The sequence below is a fragment of the Epargyreus clarus genome, unplaced genomic scaffold, assembly GCF_041222505.1.
Source record: "Epargyreus clarus isolate Ecla_fem2 unplaced genomic scaffold, WU_Ecla_fem_2.2 ptg000024l, whole genome shotgun sequence".
NCBI classification, from domain to species: Eukaryota; Metazoa; Arthropoda; class Insecta; order Lepidoptera; family Hesperiidae; genus Epargyreus; species Epargyreus clarus.
This window is the reverse complement of record NW_027332231.1, coordinates 10,817,025-10,838,998: the sequence shown is the minus strand read 5'-3', so window position 1 is coordinate 10,838,998 and position 21,974 is coordinate 10,817,025. Positions and strand designations below refer to the sequence as shown.

The window sequence follows — 21,974 nt, the reverse complement described above, 5'->3', positions numbered from 1 at the left end:
AACCGATTTTAATGAAATTTTGTACAAAGATAATCTGAGACCCGAGAAAGGACATGGGATAGTTTTTATCCCGGAAATCCCACGGGGTGTAGGGATGGCGATCTAAGATCGATTTATCATAGAATCGATCTTTTGGACCAAAAAAATCGATTATTGTAATCGATATTAGTAGGAATTAAATCGTAAACTATGCATTTGATCAAGTGATGATCTTTAGTAGATATAGATGTAAAATGACTCTGTGTCAAAGTTCACTGGTTTCTTGAAGACATTTATCAGTATTATATTCCCAGTAGCATGCAAAAGTGAAATCAAATCAAATCATTTTTTTAAAATTCAAAATAGGTTCTTTACAGAGCACTTTTTGAATGTCAATATAACTACCACCACTTCACAAGGTGTTTCGTTATGGAGAAAAACCTTTTGTATTTCACAATGGCAATAAATAAAAAAAAAAATGGGTCTATACAAATGGGCTCCCTCAGAACTCCTAAGCCAGAAGTACCGTCCAAGTCAGTCACACCAGAAAGTGTCCACAATCATCAAATACTTATTTTATTTATTTACTTTATTATACCTTAATTAACACTGGTATAAAAGGCGGACTTAATGCTAGAAGCATTCTCTGCCAGTCTACCTTTAGGCTAAGCAGAAAACGTGCAAGGCGGTCAATTGTGTAGAAAGAGTATACATATAATTATATAGATATACAATAATTATACATACAATACTTGTATTTATAATATTGCTATTTTGTGTAATATTATGAGTTTCAACCAATAATTGTCTGCCTGCGGCATATCGGTCTTCTCTCAACATGAGAAAATTCACAATCTTTTGTAATATTACAATATTTTTGTTTATTATAATAATTTCATAATTATTTTCACCCGTGATTTGTAATCAATCCATCCAACGTTTTGGCAACCAAATCGTTATTTGGTAATGTCAATTGTTGACAATCTGACCACTATGATATAACTGCTTTACTGCTTTCTATACTAATATTATAAATAGGAAAACTTTCTTTGTTTGTTTGATTGTAATGAATAGGCTCAAAAACTACTGGACCGATTTTAAAAATTCTTCGAAAGCTACATTATCCACGAGTAACATAGGCTATATTTTATATGAAATATATTTGATAAATAGATTTTGAGGCGGTACAAAGTTAGCCGGGTCAGCTAGTACTTAATATAATAAACAGAAAAACAGTACAAAGTTTTCCGTGTCAGTTAGTATATTATATACACAGATTCAGAATAGGATTAAAAATTCGAATATGTGTTTATAGGATCACTGGAGACATACAAGATCGAGGGAGAGTACCAGAGCGGCAGCAATGTGCTGGGGTTGGTGTGTTTCAGCATCGTCCTCGGGATCACCCTGGGGAAGATGGGGGACAAGAGCCGTCCGCTGCAGAACTTCTTCCACGCTCTGTCCGAAGCCATGATGATCATCACTGGATGGGTTATTTGGTAAATGTTAAATGTTACCGTTATTTCGTAACGTTATCGTTGTCGTTATCGCGTTATATCATATTACGTTTTATTTTTATTAGATTGACAACAGAGTAACAGATCCTTATATGAGTTGTAAACGGATTATGAAAATTAAGTGAAAATTTTTGATTGACCCAAAAAGTCATGTGAATTCTTATATTATTTCCTATTTACCTATTTTACTGGTATTTTCCAAAATTTTATCCTTTTCAGCGACTTTTCCTGGTGCTAAACTCAATCACTTTTTTTAATAATCTCATTCGATTCCCAGATTGTATTTCAGAATTTTTGAAAATTGAATGATAGTTTTTGGTTAAATTCGCCCTGTAAATCCTTTCACCTTATTTTTACTATTCCGCATATTTTCTGATATCGTTGGCCACCATGGAAAACGTCACTCTGTTAACTCTTTTAACAATATTTTAATATAGTAACGTAATAAGTTACATACAACACTAAATACTGTCTATGCCTTAAATCATGATAATCTAAATGCTATTTCAAAATTTCCAGGATATCACCTTTGGGCGTCTTCTTTCTAGTCACAGCAAAGATTATGGAGATAGGTGACTTCGGGGATTTAGTTGGTCGGTTGGGGATGTACTTTATGACTGTGTTACTTGGCCTTTTCTTGCACGGCTTCGGTACTCTGAGTATCTTGTTCATCCTTGCCACGAAGAAGCTGCCGTTCCGCTACATTGCCAAGATGGGACAAGTTATGGCGACTGCGTTTGGGACTGCTTCTAGGTAAATATTTCACATATTATTGTATCATCTATTAATAGTAGTCCACACTTGATGGCAAGTTGTTTCCAGACAATTAAAATAGCGTCCAGTTAAAGCTAAAGTTCTATTTGTTCACAGTATGTTAGTCACAGATATATTACTAACAGCTCGTCTAATTCTAGCCTTTACCACACACTTCAAATCAGAACACAGTAAAGTCCTATTATAAGGCAGAAATACAGTGTAGTGTATGTAGTATAGCAAACAATGTGTGTATAGCAAGCAAAATATTTTTTGTTATATTTAAGAAATGTTCGTGTAAATGAATAATATGTAAGTGTGTTCTTATGAAAATAAATGTATCTTAAGCTACAAATACGTACATATGTCAATGGTGATTCAGATTCGAAAAATGCTACCACCTGCATATTCTGATATCTATCATACATACTTCTCCCCACTAAATTCTCCCATCTTTCATCCCAATTTCTTCCAGCTCAGCCACAATGCCAATCACGATAGGCTGCTGCGACGACATGGGCCTGGACCCTCGCATCACGCGCTTCGTGATCCCCATCGGCGCCACCATCAACATGGACGGCACGGCGCTGTACGAAGCCGTCGCTGCTATCTTCATCGCGCAGCTCAGGAAGGTTGAAATGTCGTTTGGGAAGATCATCGCTGTTAGGTGAGGCTGAGATCATCATCTTTGAGATATATGCTCCCACATATATTTGCTATAAAGTCTACTTATAAACGTAAATAAGTAGTCAGAAATGACTTCCATTCACCTTTTCGAAAATTCTAAAGCTCTAGAAATACCTCCAAAATCAATTTTGTTCTAGTTCAAGTTAATACATTTATTCGTGGTAAATATTAACGAAAGTCCTAATAGAGGATCGTCAAGAGCCTTCAAAGATAAATGAAAATATTTTGAATTTGAGTCGATTTGTATGAGTAGCATTGTAAGTTATTGGCTTACCGTCAGATAAGCTGTAAGCTTATTTCGTACTTCCAGCGGGCCTCTGCCACCTAAGCGCTGATTTAATTTATTACCGTCCTTTGTATCATTTATTGTTTTCATGCCTAATTGATAGTCAATCAAGAATGCCTTAAACTCCCTTTATGTGTGATAATACTACTACTCACATAAAATGAATATATTTATGTTTCCAGTGTAACAGCAACAGCAGCGAGTATAGGCGCAGCGGGCATCCCCCAGGCGGGGCTGGTCACGATGGTCATGGTTCTGGACACCGTCAACTTACCGGCTGAGGACGTCTCCATCATCCTCGCGGTCGATTGGCTGCTGTAAGTATTTAATTTAACTCAGGAAACTCATCTATTAGTCTCAAACCTATAATTAGATTTTCAATCTAGGCATTCGATATATTCGAAATATTTGATTTAATTCAGGAAAGTTATCTATTAGTCTCAACCCTATAATTAGAATTTTTATTTATTCGATATTTTCAAAATATTGATTCGAATTATATTTGTAAAACTTCAGTCTAAAATAAAGTGTCAGTTAATAATATACTTACCTTGACGTTTATGAGAAGCGTATGCTGTAACTCAGAATCAGATATCAAGGCGGTTAAATTCAGACAATTCAGACAATTTCGAATTTAAAATCTTAATAAATAAATAATTTGATAAGTAAAAAATACATTTTATAGTTCATTTATATATTATAGTAAAACAAATAGACGTAAGTAAATGGTAATGTTAATGATATATTTTAATAATTTCAGTGATCGTTTCCGTACAACAATTAACGTGGTTTGCGACGCTTTAGGCGCTATTATCGTAACATCGCTGTCGGAGGGAGACATCGCCAAAACACGCGCGACACAGAACGACCGCGAGGGCGCCACTGTGCACGAACTCACCGAAATCGAGAAGGGCGACCACTAAACGCTATATATAACGTGTTATAACAGTTATAACGTTCAACGTTACCGTTATTTCGTGCCAGGACAATAACGTATAGCATAATTATTGCATAATTTCGTTGTGATTAATTTATTGCGTTATGTTGTTTTCATTTAATTCGTTAAGGATATTAGTCTTATATGCGGAGTATTATTACAGAAACTAAACACCGATTATTTAAACTATTATTGTTTTAACTGCCTAATAAATTTATTATTTGTAACGTTAGACAATTATTTTACCATGCACGATAATTTAGCGTTGTTGTTATGGTAATATTAAGTAAATCGAAATTGTTGTTCAAATGTACTCATGTCCTTGTTTGGCATTTGATGTTAGTTTAGTGGAGTTAAATTATTTATATCGAATGATAGATTTTATCTGTTTTGGTGTAATCGTTAGATGGGAGCTTAAATGTATCAGTGTGTTCTAAACGTGCCATTATTTTAATAGTGAAGTACACCTTTTCGAAGGTTGCTGTTGCAGGGACGTTCTACAGTACTTAAAAGCTTTTAAATGATGTAACAATAACATATCTTAATTGGCAGAGGCAAAGAAAATGGAGCTGGAAACAAGACTTTTGTACTGGCATTTAAATTATACGTATATCTACGAAATCTTAATAAATTGGAATATATTCAATTTAATAAAACTAATTGTACCATTCTATTTAAAAAGCTTTTAAAATGACATCTGTGGTTAAGAACTGTGCTTCTATTTTTGTATGGATGTACATGTACGTATTGTGTGTATGTTAACTATATATTTGTAAAAGTGAATGTGCCATATCGTAAGTTAAATTGTAATATAGCGTGTATGTAGCTTCAGTCAATAGGCCATTGCATTCCAGTTGTATTGTTTTAATAGGAATCTGACAACACTTGAAGTGTTTAAATATTTTAGTTTTGTCCAACTAACATACGTTGTTATTCGTTATTTTGATCGTTATAAACGATTTAAAGTTACGTTTGAATTAGCAAATAACCAAAATTAACACACTTTTGCGTTACAATAGCATGAGGATTTTATTTTTGTAATATTAATAAGCAAATTCATAGCAATTCTGCGTTTATTTTTGCGAGCCATATCGTTATGAACATAATATTCGAAATATTATTTTAAACAAGATAAGCTACTTTTTAAACAAAATGTATTTTTCCGGCTACATCAATTATATAAACGTTAGTGCAATAGTGTATTTCTTGTTCAGTGTTATAAAATTTAATTGTAAGTTTAAAGATATAATACTGTATTTTGTTATATCTTGTTAATTATAGTTAAAGAATATTATTTTATTTATTTTAACTGTTTATTACAAAATCAAAGCCAAAAACTGACCAACTTAGTTATTTTAATCCCGTCTACTTTTTAAGTATAGAATCACCTTCAACATTTAAAAAATAATCTACCTGTCTCTATTTGGACATAGTTTGATGTTAATTATTTTAATAAACTCTTATCAATATCCAAGAATTCTTATTTACTGATCATCCTGGGAGAAATTAAAACAACTTATCCATTTCATAGTTTTATTAAATAAAGTTATTTTTGCATTTACTTAACAATAAATATTTGGTACACAATTTACAATTCTTTGCATTACTCAACTAAGTGTTTAGCGTCGCACAGCCAACGTATATTCTATACTAAAACAATAATGGCATAACATAATCAACTTAATTATTTATTAGTTTGCATGACTTTGATTTCAAGTCAGTCTTGTAAATGAGAGATATAAATAGCCACTTATAAATCAGGTAATATAAATAAGGAATGCATCGCTTAAGATTAAAATGAGTATCTCTATGGCTTGACTAAGTTCTTTAAAAAGTAATATCTAAAAAATTAGGAATGTGAAGTTACAAGAGTTTCATCTATCTCAAAAAAAATATATACATATTCATCCATGCACATACATCATTAGCAGATACGTTATTTCACTACTTGATATGTAAGACATCGATAGATATACTCAAATAAAATAAATATACATAAAACAACGTTGCAACAAATCTAGAAACACTACTATAGTCTGATTCATAAGTAGGTACCCAAAATGTAAACAAAGGTTGACCAATCAAGAAAATATATTTCAAATGGTATTTTCTTCTTTTTGACGATATTAAAGTAATACAACAATAATAAAATAATAACCTTAATAAATTAAGATCAATTCACATTTTCTAATATTTACCTTACCTCAATTTCGTTCCATACCGTAATAAAAAACGAGGTTTATGGCAGAAAATTATAATGTGATAATGGTAACACAATTGGAATCCAAAATATTTTTTATGACGTCATTTTTAAGTTTCGTTGTTGATGTTATTCATTTTCGTGATTGTGATCGAGGTCGAATGTTTTCCCGTTTTCATACCACGTTTGTTAAATTGTGTATAGTTGTTCAAGTATTTGTTTAAAGTTATCGCTTCTTGTTCATTTTGACAGTGAAATTTCTTTGTTTACGTTTTGGACATAATTATGAATCAGACTTTAAATCAAAGGCAGCTATAATGTACAAAGACACTAAATATTAAAATGTAGAGTCTCTTACATTAACATTTTGTACTTTTCGCTCGAAATAGACACAGTATAGGTACACTTTACGCCAGGCCTCCAAGCCCAATGCTAATTCCATTATCTAATAATTTGTTAGAATATACCTAGCACAATTTCATTGCAAAGATAATAATTTATTTTAATTCTAGATATGTTTATAAACTTAGATATTAAAGCTCTCATTTACATATTTCGTACTAGTCTAAATAGACTAAGAACCATTTACAATCATAACATAAAATATTCAAATTTACATCACTTTATAGTTAAGAAAACAACAAAGAGCTACCTAGTCCATATATAACAATAATATTTAACTATTTTTACAGAAACATACGAGTTATAGCAATATATAGCATAATATATATAACAATATTATAGTTATAACGTAGTTCAAAATAAACGTGATAACGATCGTTATAACAGTTAAAATAGTTCGTTATAACAATAACGCTAGACTTGACCATTAACGTGGTTATTATTATTGTTGTTGTTGTAGTGTTTTTGTGTTCCATTATGTGAATGATGTCCAGAGTCTCGTCTGCTACTTCTTTCGCTGTGCAGCGAACTCCTAACTCTTGCAAGGGTGGCTGCGGAGATTTCCATGGATTCGCCGTAAGGTAAACGCGAGCCACGTCTGTTGCTGCTGCCATGACACCGGGCGTGCTGGAATATACCAATAAGGAAAATTAGTAAATTATCTAACTTATATTTTTTTTACCTATAAGTTTTTAACAACAACTTTTGTTTATGCCACTTGGGCATGTCTCCTTCCTAAACAGAGGAAGACATGGAACAGACTACACTACTCTTTTTCAAATGCTGATTTTTGGAAGGAAATTAGGTAAATGTCACCCTAACAAGTTTTAACGATTGCTCTTTGCGAAGCGCATCGAATCATGGAAGAAATTAGTCATCTCCGATCGCGCTAAATTTCGCTTAACAACAAGACTTTTGCATCAGGTACTTTTATTAAAGATATCAATACATACTTCAGAGGTGTACTAAAATGTAAGTAAGACGTACTCAGGTGTCTAAGTTTCCAACTTTAGATCTTCCGATTGAGAAGCCAAGTTCCTAACCACTATTACTGCATTTTCTGTATCACTATTTGTTAGTATAAATTCATATGCCCCATATGTATAGTCATCATCATCAACCCATTACTGTCCCACTGCTGGGCACGGGTCTCCTCTCAGAATGAGAAGGATTAGGCCATAGTCCACCGCGCTGGCCAAGGCGTATTGGTAGACTTCACATACCTTTAAGATTATTTTTTTATAAATATCAGGTATGCAGGTTTCCTCATGATGTTTTCCTTCGCCGTTTAAGCGAGTGATAATTAATTTCTAATACGCACATAAATTTGAAAATCAGAGGCCTGGGATTTTAACCTCAGACCCCTCGATCGAGAGGCAGCGTTTCTTAACCACTAGGCTATCACTGCGTTCTATATGTATGAAGGTGGTGTTATTAGGTAGAAATAGGTGCGGCGGTGGTGCCGCCGCACCTATTTCTACCTAATAACAGCAGTGTTAGGCGCTGCTGTGTTCCGGTTTGAAGGGTGTGGTAAGGGAGATAGACTTTTCCGAGGCGTTCCAGCTTAGTCCTCAGGGGTAGCGGCGCATCTGTGGCCGACCTCAGGTAGGAATATCTAATCCTATCTGGGGTTGATTACAGATGTCCATGGGCGGCAGTAGCCACTTACCATCAGGTGGACTGCATGCTCGTCTGCTACTCTCATATTATAAAAAAAAAAAAAAAAGTAAGACGTCTAATTCAAAATAAATACAAAATACTCGTAGTTCTGATGCTTTATGTGTTTCTTTATAAACATTGGCTTTTAATTTAGTTTTTGGAAAATGTTTTTAGATAATTTTGGACAATGTACTTACGGGACCAGATCGCCACGTCCAGCGGTTCCGATTGAACACACCGTACACAATTGGATTGGCGCAGGAGTTCGTGCAGGAGAACAACCACATCGCCTTCTGGAACGCTGGGTCAAGACTCGACACCAAGTCCTTGTCTACCCAGTACCTGCAACGTAGAACAAGGAAGGTATTAAGAAAAGAAAACCTTTTTAAGTAAGTTAATAATTGACCAAGTGCGAGTCGATGTCGCAAACGGTGGCTTGCGTACCACCTAATGTTCATTTGATTTTTATTTTCAGTATGATAGCAGCTATAGAAGTGAATGCATTTTAAAAATTTTAACTGTCTGATTGTTACGGTTCAATAAAGCGAACAAATTAAATTTTAGACCTCCACAATAGCGATATCAACAGTATTCTATGAATCAAACTAGAATTAATTATCGAGACACACGGCTAATGTGTCTACCAAATTCAGAAATATACTTTTACAAAAAAAAAATGAAAATGGTTTGGCGGTTTTAGGGATAACCTAAGTGATACTTATATATATTTAAAAAAAGAATACAGAAACGACTTAAATAATTTAAGAGTTGGTTAATTACAAAATTCTTTATTTATTCAAAAACACTTAAAATTACAAAACAATACGCATTTAAAAAGTATGTATCGTATTAAATCAGTAAAAAATATATTTATCTTATCACAAAATGCTAGAGACTTTATAACCTCTGGTTACAGAAATAAATAGCTAACATTGCATCATTTTCAAATAAGTCATAAATGCAACAGTTATTTTTAATATAGTTATTGATAAGAAAATATGCGTAATGCAATCTTTGTTTTTGATTCACAAATTTTTACTTTATCACGTAAATAAATTTGAAAAACGCAATAAACAGTGTAAAGTTGTATGAGATGAAATCACTTTCTAAGTGAAATCTAAATATATATAACTCAAAGGTGACTGACTGACTGACGTAGTGATCTATCAATGCACAGCCCAAACCACTGGATGGATCCGGCTGAAATTTGGCATACAGGTAGATGTTATGACGTAGGCATTCGCTAAGAAAGGATTTTGATTAATTCTACCCCCAAGGGGATAAAATAGGGGATGAAAATATTACTTCATAACGCGAGCGAAGCCGCGGGCAAAAGCGTCGTTTTTTATATATTTTGCGTACCTTTGTAATATATTAAAAACAGAAGAATTAAATTAAAAGAAAAGAAAACATATTATTAAATTAAATTCAACAAACGTTTACTTGGTTAGTCATTGGTTTGAAAAATAATGCCCACCTTTTTCGCCGAATTGTTCCGAATTTTCGAGAGGTATTGTTTTCGTCACCTTTCCTTTTGCAACAAATCCTTCAGCCATTTCATATGCAAAGCTCTTGAAGGGAGTAAAACATACAAAAATCTATTCCCGCAATGCAGTATATCTGATGGTAGAGGTTGTAAACGCAGAAAAACCTAGGCACTAAGACGGTCGCCGTACCAGAAGTAGTTGAAGGTGATAGAACCCTTTGTTCGACTCCGGCGGCACCACCGCCACACCTATTTCTACCTAATAACAGCAGTGTTAGGCACTGCTCTGTTCCGGTTTGAAGGGTGTGGTAAGGGAGACAGACTTTTCCGAGGCGTTCCAGCTTAGTCCTCAGGGGTAGCGGCGCATTTGTGGCCGACCTCAGGTAGGAATATCTAATCCTATCTGGGGTTGATTACAGATGTCCATGGGCGGCAGTAGCCACTTACTATCAGGTGGACTGCATGCTCGTCTGCTACTCTTATATTATAAAAAAAAGTAGTAAGCAGTGACATAAGTTTATACTTTTAGTTGCTAAATAGTTCTACTACTTTTTAGTATCGTCTATAATCTCTACTTACCACAAACAATATAAGTAGTAAGGTGTCCAACAAGTAAAAAATACTAAAACAATAGTGACTGTCATCTTCAGGGTCCTTGCCCTCGCCCGCCCGAGGATGCCAACGCCACTGCGTCGCATTTTATCTGAAAAAAATAAATAAATAAATAAATAAATAGTTCTATCAAAATATGAAATATCTAAAAAGTGCAATTATAGTATATTCATTTTATAATAATTATACGTCCTTAGAAATGTTAACACTCGATGATTATCGCTTGTATTTTTTGTGTATTCAGCTTAGGACTAAGCTGGAACGCCTTGTATATGTATGTTTCCCTTACCACTCCCTTCAAACCAGAACACAACAGCGCTTAACATGTAGCAATATGTGAGGCGAAGGAATCTATCACCTTTAAAACTTTTAAACTTCAAAAAATAAGTGATTAAAAACATGATCATCATAATATTCATGATACTCGTAAAACAAAAGTGTGTTAGTTTTTTATCAGTTTTCCAAAAGAAACCAACATATTACGAGATTAAGTAATTACTCATTTATAAAGAGAAAAAATACGAAAGTTTATTAGATTAATAACTAACTAGTATTAAATAATTTCTAATATTAACTTAAACAACGCAATTACATAAATTTCCAACGTATGTGTACAAAGTAAATTGATGAAAAGTTAAAATAAATATCTCTAGAGAATACCTAACGTATGTATAAATACATAAATGTGTGATTTAACTCAGACGAGAGTTTTGTTTAAATATAAATAGACCTTCATTACAAAGATTTTAGATTACCTAATCTTTTGTAAATGGTAAAATTCTTTGATGTACCATTGCGACCGCAGTACGGCCCTACTATATTTTAATCAATTACTACATGTTATACTACGAAGGAATTATCTTTATATATATATTTCTTATGTGCGTGTGTATGTCACTGAACTCCTCCTAAACGACTGGACTGATTTTCATGAAATTTGTTGTGTGTGTTCAAGGGGGCTTGAGAATGGTTTAGATTCACAATTTAGTCCGTGGGAAAAGGATTTTTTAATTAATTTTTAATTCGTAAGTAGTTGTTGATTTTGGAATGTTTCACATTGGATTTGACAGACTTCGCTACCATCGCAGTTTCAAATATTCTATCTATTTCAAACCCGTAAGTGATAAGCGTTGTTTACTCTTAGCAATTTTTTATTTTTTTGGCAACACAACGTTTGCCGGGTCAGCTAGTATTTCTATATTTTCATGACTAAGGGCTCGAACACAAAACTGCGATGCGACGCGATGCGAAGTCGCAACGCAGAAAATTGCGATGCGAATTGCTGCGATGCGATATCGTGCGGCGTAGCGTCTCTCAGGGTGACCAACAACAACAACCACTGTGCGATGCGAATCAATTCGCAAGTTCTTGCGATGCGTCGAGGGAGCTCGCAGATTTTTGCGATGCGACGTCGCATCGCAGTTTTGTGTACGAACCCTAATTCATACCAAAACTTTAAGAACTCCCTTAAATCGTTTCGAATACCTACGAGTATTTTGGCAAATATCGAATACACTCGAATAAGTTACTTGTACGTGAAGTTATTGCCACTAACGCCTATTCGCCTATACTCGGCAAGATTCTAAGCGTTGAATTACGATTAAGGTCGAATATTAGCAATATACTGTATATATCGCGAAAAAACAGTACATTAGCATGTTATTCGCAGCAGAATTTCTGCGAAATACCCGCATTCTTCAGTCACAAATTACGCGAATAACCTTCGGAATTTGCGAATAGCATTTGAAATCGATTTCTGGGTTTCCACAGCACACTACTCAAATACTAATACAAATTGTTGTCACGAATTTAAACGAGAATGGTTAAAAGACGAGCACACGATACGGCGTCGCATCGTGACACGGTGCGAGATCGTGTCGCGTCACGTCGCCGTATCAATATATACGCCGCGCGACATTGATTTCTACGACTCGCTGACGCACCGCAACACAATGTCCCGTCATGATTTATTATAATTATTTATGGCATACGAGTAAACCTACGTTTTTTTTTTCAAAATGATTTCCATTATATCCTTATATATTATGAAAAGATGATGGTGATGCACCCATTTCCTGCGTTTCTGTTACTTTATCATGAAAATCACGACACGATGTCCCACGACACGACGTCGCAACGTATCACGATATGCCGTATCGTACGTACGTATTTTAGTTCTAAATCCACGTTCATTTCTACGCAATAAGAGATAAAGTGGTTCTTTGAAATATATAATTTATAATAAGCTTTCTGCATTCGAACAACATATTTTACATCTAGTAATATTTGTAATGTCTTATTTCGTAGATTGATGAAAATCTGAAAATACATCGTTCATTTATTCGTTACGCATTAGGAATACCAATAAAATATGACCAATCACAATATTCGAACAATGTAGTAATTTGATTTTTTTTTAGATTTTGTAATTTAAGTAAGTAGTAAATTAAGTACGCATTTTGCCTTTTAAGATGTCATTTATGAAAGAGCATGAAATCCACCTGAAGGTAAGTGAACACAGTCGCCTATAGATATCTTTAACAAATCCTATTAGTATTAAAATTCTGTCTAAGGTGGACCTCGGATACGTCACTACCCCTGAGGACTATGTTGTAATGCCTTGCTTATCCCTTTAAACTACAGCATACCTAGACTTAGCTTACCAAGGCGAAATGTACCGCGGGTGATCTGCCCTGAGTAGAATGTTTAGGGGTGCCAAATTTAAAAACAGCACGATCTTTGTTTTTTTTTCAACAATTCCAGAGGCGAATTTTAAAGTTTTTTTTAGTCCTGACAACCTTTATTTGTTTCAAAATACCTGTAAGAATATAACAGATAGCTCACTCACCATTGGAGGTATTCGCCCGTCGTATGATCTCGAGCAGCGAGGCGGACGAGCAATAGAGTGTGGACACGAGCGGCGCCACGTACATCAGCATCATGTTCAGCAGGAAGTACGCGAACTCGTGGGTAGGGGTTGGCAATGACCCGTATGTCACACACTGGTAGTAACTGTAAAGACATATTTTTATACAACTTTATATTTAAATATAGGAGTAGCAGACGAACATGCAGTCCACCTGATAATAAGTGGCTACCGCCGCCCATGGATGACTTCAATCAACCAGACATTAGATTAAATTCTTGGCTGAGGTCGGCCACTGATGCGTTGCTACCCATGAGGACTAAGCTGGCATGCCTAAAAAAAGTATGTCTACCATACTCTTCAAACCAGTACACAGCAGCGCTTAAGAGCAGTTAAGATGCGTCTCGAGTCGTGGTTCCAAGATTCGAATCCCAGGCACGCATCTCAATCATTCTTCACAGACGCACATCTTATTTTACAAATTTATGTGCGTGTACTTAAAATAAATTGCTTAAATGGTGAGGGAAAACATAGTGAGTATACGACTGAGAGTTTGTAAGAACAGTTTTGAAGGACGTGTGAAGTCTATCCATTCGTATTTGGGTCTTGACTCATACAGGAGACCCCTACCCAGCCGTGGCTCAGTAAAGGGTTGATAATGAAACAGGTCAGCCACCGCAGATGAACTACAAAACTCTTACTTCACGGTTATAACTGTAACTTACCCTTTGACCTCAGGGTGTTCTCCTAAGTGGAATATGAAACTCTGCGGTAGACTGGCCAGTCCAGCGCATATCCAGGCTATCATTAGAGCCCTTCGTACCCTCGCTTCCCACGTCACGTTTAGAGGCCTCAGGATGGCATAGTATCTGAAATTAGAATTTGATATGAGATATGACATATAATGGCGTGGCTCAACACAGTCGTTGGCGTGGCGAAGAATTATTCTATCGCGAGAAAGTTACGCCATTTTCTTTGTGTATATTTTAAAAACTGTATTCTGATTCTGTTGGTTACAAATATTGCAATAATTATTTAAAACTATACTCAGTGTATTTCAAACTTTGGTAAATTTTATTCGGTTTGAAATATAATAATGTTTTACTTATATTTTCTGTGATGTTACGATTATTATTTCATTCAGTTATATTTTTAAGTAAAAAATATTATTTTTATCTCTTTCATCATAAAAATCGTTAAAATAATTAAATCAAAATCGGTTTATCCGGACCGGATCCAAATCCGGTTATCAGGACCAATAGGCGAAAAAAATATTATTTTAATTTTCTATGCGTCAGGGGTTAAAAACATTTTTTCGTGCTTGTAAATTCCAAATAAGCATAATGAGCTTGATTATTATTTGCATAGACTGTAGGCTGGGGACTAATAAATCGTAATTTGATAAGTTATTAACAAGTTAGTTTTACGTAATCCATTATCCGATGCTGTTTAAGGAGCCGTGAAAGATGAGACAATGACAAATGTTCTTGGGACTAAACTGTGCTTAATACTCTAAGTTCCTCAAACTTTACATAAATAGGCTAAAAACGTTCGGTGCCATTTTCTTTTTTGCTATTAACAAGATTGAGGGTAACTACATAAAGTTACATTACATTACAGAATAGTGATTGCGTAGTGGTTAAGAAGCTCTGCTTCAAGAGGTCCGAGGTTCAAATCCCAGGCACCTTTGATTTTCCAAATTATGTGCGTATTAGCAATTAATTATCACTTGCTTAAACGATGAAGGAAAACATCGCGAGGAAACCTGAATAACTGAGATTTAAAAAAATAAAATGTTTTCAAAGGTATGTGAAGTCTACCAATTCGCACTTCGCCAGCGCGGTGGACTATGGCCTAATCCTTCTTACTCTGAGAGGAGACCCGTGCCCAGCACAGAGACAGTAATGGGTTGATGATCGACATCTTCAGCTGTACACTGAATGAGTTCACGAGGGTCGTTTATAGTGTTTCATCAAATTAATTGTATTTATTTGTGATTATGACTTGTAACGATATTTAATTTCTTTCTACTTAATTATTTATTGTTGACATGTAACTATTTATTGATTTTATTTTTATATTTAATTTTTGGACATTGTTATAAATGAATTGTTATCATAATTGCATCCAATTAATTGATTATTTAACTGTGATTTTTGATACTAATTTAATTTATTTAGTAGATAGTTATTAGTTGACATTGTTTTAAATTAATTGTATAATTTTATAGTCTATTGATAATATTTGCGTAACATTTTATTATTATTGTTGCTGTACTGCCGTTTTTTGGTGACATTTAAATTAAATTAATACATTATTTTAATTATTGATTGAATATCTAGAAATGATTATCGGGTTGCTAATTTAATTAATTAACATCGTATGCTCGTATTTTTAATTATTAAGTGTAAAATTAGGTGCACTAACGACGAGTTTTCTAGGCTACCATTTTGTCGCTTAAACCACTGAGTATTCGATTAATTCATGGGCCACCAATTTGTTGTTGGAGCGACGGACGAAAGCTATATGTTTGATTTTATTCAATAATTTGTCAATGGTCCATTGTAGTGCCTCTGTGTAGATGTATAAGTTACTAAATTAATTGCCAATAATTTTGACGACCGCGATAATCGTTAAATCTACCGGTTGCTTAAGCGATAGTAGCCAAATGATGGCCACCCTTGGTGATATCGATAGAAAATTGGTTTATGATTATAGTCGAATGTTGACTAAGCCAAGTAATCATTTTAAAAATCCTTTTACTTCAAAGATTATGTAATTCTGTTAATTTGTAAAATGAAAACAAAACAAAGAATGATGTTATACCTTGTGTCATAATAAGGCGTATATTTCGCTGAGCAAACAAAGTTCTCTTAAACAAAGTAACCTAAGGGTAGGTTGGAACCAGGGTTGTTGCTGATGCAGGTTTTTACTAGATCAGCTGATGCTGATGCTGATGCTGATTTTTTCAGAATAATATCAGCTGATGCTGATGCTGATGCTGATATTTAAAAATACTAAATATAAATATATTTTATACTGAGGTATTTGTACGTCCCTTATGAGAATAGTATTTTTTAACCAACTTCACAAAATGAGGCGGTTTCTCAATTCTACCGTATATATGTCTTTTTTATGTTTGTTCGCGGATAACTTCGTCGTTTATGAACCGAACTGGATGATTTTTATTTTGTTGGAAAAAAAAAGATATTTCCAAAGTAGTTCCATTATAAGAAAATAAGGGTCTGATGATGGCAGACCAGAGAAATCGAGGGGAACTTTCAAAAATCGTAAGGGCGACTAGTGCATTTGTAAGATTTTTAGTATGTCATCACTAAAAAAGGTGAAAAAAAAAAAATTAAAAAATACAATCGACTTCCATGTCACTACAAAGCAAAAATCAACTGAAACAAATTTTGGCTCAGCACATATCTCCGAAGCCGGCGCTCATATTGAACACGCTGTTTACGCCGTTATCCAACGAAATATATTTAGCACCTACTTCAGAACCATGTACCAAACCAACATCCACTTCAGCTACCCTCCACTTTGCAGTGACACAGAAGTCGGCATTTATTTGTTATTTTTTTTACAAAAACTAACTGTGTCGTATCTTTGTTCAATAACGAAATATTTGGTCATATTGCACTTTTCACTGAATGTGGCATTATGAATTGAATACATAATTCTGTTATTGATTGATTGAACTATGATCGAAAGTTATTGATGTCTGACCAGATTACGTTGTCAATACAATCGAATGATTGTTTGATGACAACTTGTGTTTATAAACTTCTGTGATTGGCTAAAACTCCACGTGATTTAAGCTCGGTCCCGCCTTCAACGAACACGTTACAATTTCAATATCAGCATTAAATATCAGCATCTTTTGTTGCGGATGCGGATGCTGATGCTGATATTCAAAAGAAAGCTGATAATCAGCGGATGCTGATGCTGATGCTGATATTCGCAACAACCCTAGTTGGAACGATGGTAGTTGTAACTAATTTGATTGTTATGTGAAATCTTGTATGAATTGAAATATATTTAAGTCAGAAACAAAGATTCATTTATATTTAAATTAACACATAGATATATTTTTTTCTCGAAAAGACCAAAGTTTTTTTTAAAGGTTACATAATTACATATGTATATTGTATAAGCCTAATTTTTAAACAAATTTTATTGCGAATTTTATAATATCGTAGTCATATTGTTTTTGTTCCTAGTATATTAACTTAAAAAGTATGTCCTTATAAAACACTAGCAGACCCGGCAAACTTTGTACCGCCTCAAAATCTATTTATAAAATATATTTCATATAAAATATAGCCTATGTTACTCGTGGATAATATAGCTTTCGAATGGTGAAAGAATTTTCAAAATCGGTCTAATAGTTTGTGAGCCTATTCATTACAATCAAACAAACAAACATAGTTTTCCTCTTTATAATATTAGTATAGATAATCATATTTGTTATCGGCCATTTATCAAAAAATCCAAGAACAAGAGATATTAATATTAATTGGAATCATATTGTAAAACTTTGAGGCAGCATTTAGTTCTTTATCTAACTTTAAACAGCTTGAAAATACTTTTCAATCGCAAGTTTTCATTGAAACAGATATTTTTCTTCAAATTTATTACAAATATTTAGTTTCTTGAAGATTCTTATACTTAGACGAAGTTTGAAATTTATTCGTTAGTTAAAAATAATAAAGTTTATTATAAGTTTCGTGAAATGCAGACCCTAATGAAGACCTTTTTAAGTGTCAAACGATGTAGCCTGAATTGGTTGAAGGAATTTCATTTCTTAAAAAACTTTTGGACTAATTGCTATTTGCATTTATGGTGAGAATGGTACCAAATTTAATCGTGGCGTGGCGCAATCTAGCAATTAAGACACCAATCTAAGAAGCACATGGATCTGGGTTTAATCTTTGGCCACGAATGTAAATGATGAAGTAAGCATTTTTCAGCCTTGAACAACGTCTTTATTTTCTAAGTTTAATTTTATTTTTTATTAATATATTATTTTTATTAGTATTTTAGTTTTTAAAATGTAAAAAAGACCTACTACAGGAGTACAAATGAAGTCATCCTTTCGTTTACACATCTTCCTACGCAACCTTGGCGATAAACTTGACCAAACATTCACCAACTTACCTATCAACCGCGATACATTTAAACACGAAGCTGGAGAGGTACAGCCCGAAGGTCCTGGTGAACATCATAAGCCTGCACATGAGGTCCCCGGCCAGCTAATCTTCCTATACAACCATGGCAATAAACTTGGTGAATCATTCACCAACTTACCTATCAACAGCGATACATATAAGCACGAAGCTGGAGAGGTACAGCCCGAAGGTTCTGGTGAACATCATCAGCCTGCACATGAGGTCCCCGGCCAGCTAATCTTCCTATACAACCATGGCAATAAACTTGGTGCATCATTCACCAACTTACCTATCAACCGCGATACATATAAGCACGAAGCTGGAGAGGTAAAGCCCGAAGGTCCTGGTGAACATCATCAGCCTGCACATGAGGTCCCCGGCCAGCCACTGCACGGTGCCCGCCCACGCGATCTCCAGCGGCATCATCAGAAATGTGACCTGCGCACAAACACTACTTGAAGTTCAATCATAGGTGGTTGTGAAACTGCTTTCAGAAGAATAACATTTTTAAGTAGATACTACGACTTTCGTTAATGATACTGAAACTTTTAGGAAAACACCATAAAATCTATTCACACCGAGACTTGGAATTGGAAACACAAGGTGCTTAAAACCCAATGCATGGTTTACTAGTTGGTGGTTTATTTTGTTGAATACAACCGTGAACCATGTAGAGTTTGATCAATACGACAAAATCTACTTAACAATGTTGTAACATTGATAGACAACGCACAAATAAAAATAATGGAAATTAGAAACATTCATTTTTCACATTGTTCAAGAAAGAAACCATTCCGTAAGGGCTCCAGTATATGTACTACTTAGGATAGGCGATCAATGATTTACTTGCTTTTCAGAATTTAGAACTAATACACGAGGCATATATTTCTGTTATACGCTTAATGTAGCAACTGAATGTGAAAAACGCGATACTTAAGTCGCTAAGATGTAATGCTAAATTACCGAAAAGTAAATCTGCTAGGACCGTAAGGGCTAAATAGTAGATGGATGTTAGAGGTTCTTGTCTATCCCTTTTAATGTACTTTTTTCGGGTCAAAAGTTATGGTACCCTATGACCTTTTCTGAATTCCTTACAACGTGTGTACATCATGATAATCGGTTGAGTACTTAAGGCGTGAAAGTATACAAACAAACAGACACACTCACATTCGCATTCATAATACTGAGATAAAGAAAGTATGGTCCTACGTGACGAAATAGGCTCTTACCATAAGATCAGCGACTGCCAGATGCATCAATAGCACATCGAGCCTACTGGCGCGTCCTGCTCTCTTCCTCCTAACTAATTGTGATAACACTGTCAAGTTCCCAGTTGCAGATATCACCATTAATACACTGTACACTATTATAGACACCATATGTCCATGGTTGAAGCGCATGTCCAGGGGCAGCTCGAACTGACCGCTGCCATTTAGATGAGTCCAGTTTTTCTGAGAAGCCCCGCCCGGGCCTGACACCTTTTCGACTATATCCATTTTGTGGAACGTTGTGACCTTTAGAGCGTTCCGTACCAGCAACGAGATTTTTTTTTATTCCGAGCGACAAAAGATGTGTATGTGCGCATTTTTCTGTCTTCTTGTACCTGAAACAATGTATATTTACTATTTGAGTGTTTTAAATTTAAAACATTAGTATTACACTTCTAATAAAGTTAGCACAATAAAGTTATAACACTTTTAAGTTTTACCCGACTGACAAAGTCTCTCATTCTTTGGTATGCCCCACAGCCCAAAAAGTTTGACAGATTTTACCATATGAGAAGTCGTTTGATTCGTTTAAATTATGACAATAATATAGGCTATATTTCATCTCTTTTCGATCAAATGTTTTAAGCAGGTGCTTGGTGTAGTAAGGGTAGACTTTCCGCGGATAATTTTAAGGAGTCCTACCAAAATGTATACCTAGAATACTACAACCACACACATGCAATCGCATTATTTCCTTTACAAAGTTAACAATTCAATTCCATAACATACTCCATAAATGCTGTCAAGACCAGACCATTTCCCTCATCCAAATTACTTTAGAAGACATCAAAAGCTTTCCGTATGAAAATTCAAAACTGTCAAGAGAAGTCTCATACAAAAAGTATCAAGTTTTAAGTACATTTCGTGGAAAATGGAGGCTGGCGCGATAACTTAGTTTGCGATCGGTGACGTAATTAGTCTAGTGACTTTGAACTTAAATGTATTTTGTTACAGCGCATTAATTAGATCAGTCTACTGTTACATATCTAAACAAAGTAGTTTAGTAATAGAATGCAAGTTTTGACTACGAGTTCGCATATATTCGAATTATTATGTGTTTTTAGTATAGATTCGTGGAATTTTGAAAGACATCGTTCATTTGAGTTAATTGACGCGAAATTTTATCTTAATTTTCTAAAGGACGTTTAATTAATTACATTTTAACCTTTCATACACTCAAACGCCCACGTTATTGTGTTAAATCAATAAGTTGGTATAAAATTTCTTCATGAAACAAATGTGTGCAATGTTTGAAAAAGTCTTTTAGAATTTTAATTAATAGTCTGGGCAGCATTTTTTAACCAAGCCATTTGCTAAATATTGTTTAACGTATAAAAATTAATATAAAACACTGCGTGGTGTTTTCATTAATCAAACGGATATAATTCGGATCTTCCATTATAATTCAAATTATTGCTTAGTTCCCAATTCCTTATTATAAATAATTAGGCAAATTATGTTTGATTTTTAAATAAATTCAACTAATTCAAGCCCAGCGTAACATATTTACAATATTTAGACTAATTATGAATTTTCACAGGGTATGGCGGGGGAGGATGGGGTAGATTTAGATCATTAATAAGTACATACCTAAATTTTACAAGGGGTAGTATTTAAACGAGTGACTGCAAATAAAAGTTTTGAATGACAAAAATAATGAATTTTAGTTATAGTATTACTAAATGTGCGTGAACAAGACATTAAAACAGGATGTCATTATCAGGCGCTAAGTTTTTTTTATTCGATCGTTTTATAATTTCCCTTTTACAAGTAACTAGTTTACACCACTGTTCCCAGATACTCTGCACGTGTCGTGTTAAATAGATTTCCTGAAGGTGCCAATGACCACAAATTGAATTTGATCCCTTTCACGATGACCCTTTCTGGTTATCTTTGCCCCTAAACACATAGAAGGAAGGAAACCCTTTCTTCAGGGGCAAGAATCACCACAGATAATAAATTTTATTAACTAATTACCTGTACTATACCTATTTTAGTTAAAACAATTGTCTATATTTTTCTCTGAAAAATATTATCATCTGCTTAGGTGGCCAAAACAGTAAAGTTCTATTAAGCAGACACCTTTGCTACTCCTATTTCTAATCTAACACAAAATTGGGTTTCGGTGCGCTTGTCAGCTGTACA

General features: G+C 34.3%; 2 protein-coding genes across 2 annotated transcripts in view; one reads left to right on the top strand and one right to left on the bottom strand.

The window, feature by feature from the left end:
- The window catches only part of Eaat1 (Excitatory amino acid transporter 1), a 36,125-nt gene extending 30,497 nt beyond the window's left edge, over positions 1 to 5,628 (top strand). The window contains exons 5-9 of the mRNA XM_073086234.1: positions 1,295 to 1,478; positions 2,016 to 2,249; positions 2,725 to 2,916; positions 3,405 to 3,539; positions 3,983 to 5,628. Of these exons, the coding sequence (XP_072942335.1) occupies positions 1,295 to 1,478; positions 2,016 to 2,249; positions 2,725 to 2,916; positions 3,405 to 3,539; positions 3,983 to 4,145 (908 nt within the window). The 3' untranslated portion in view covers positions 4,146 to 5,628. The remainder of the gene's footprint in view (positions 1 to 1,294; positions 1,479 to 2,015; positions 2,250 to 2,724; positions 2,917 to 3,404; positions 3,540 to 3,982) is intronic.
- A 47-nt stretch (positions 5,629 to 5,675) lies between these two features.
- Positions 5,676 to 21,974, bottom strand: part of AkhR (Adipokinetic hormone receptor) — a 96,757-nt gene continuing 80,458 nt past the window's right edge. The window contains exons 2-8 of the mRNA XM_073086235.1: positions 19,791 to 20,164; positions 18,851 to 18,999; positions 14,110 to 14,253; positions 13,367 to 13,530; positions 10,486 to 10,609; positions 8,618 to 8,762; positions 5,676 to 7,388 (exon numbers count right to left, since the gene is read on the bottom strand). Of these exons, the coding sequence (XP_072942336.1) occupies positions 7,176 to 7,388; positions 8,618 to 8,762; positions 10,486 to 10,609; positions 13,367 to 13,530; positions 14,110 to 14,253; positions 18,851 to 18,999; positions 19,791 to 20,057 (1,206 nt within the window). The 5' untranslated portion in view covers positions 20,058 to 20,164 and the 3' untranslated portion in view covers positions 5,676 to 7,175. The remainder of the gene's footprint in view (positions 7,389 to 8,617; positions 8,763 to 10,485; positions 10,610 to 13,366; positions 13,531 to 14,109; positions 14,254 to 18,850; positions 19,000 to 19,790; positions 20,165 to 21,974) is intronic.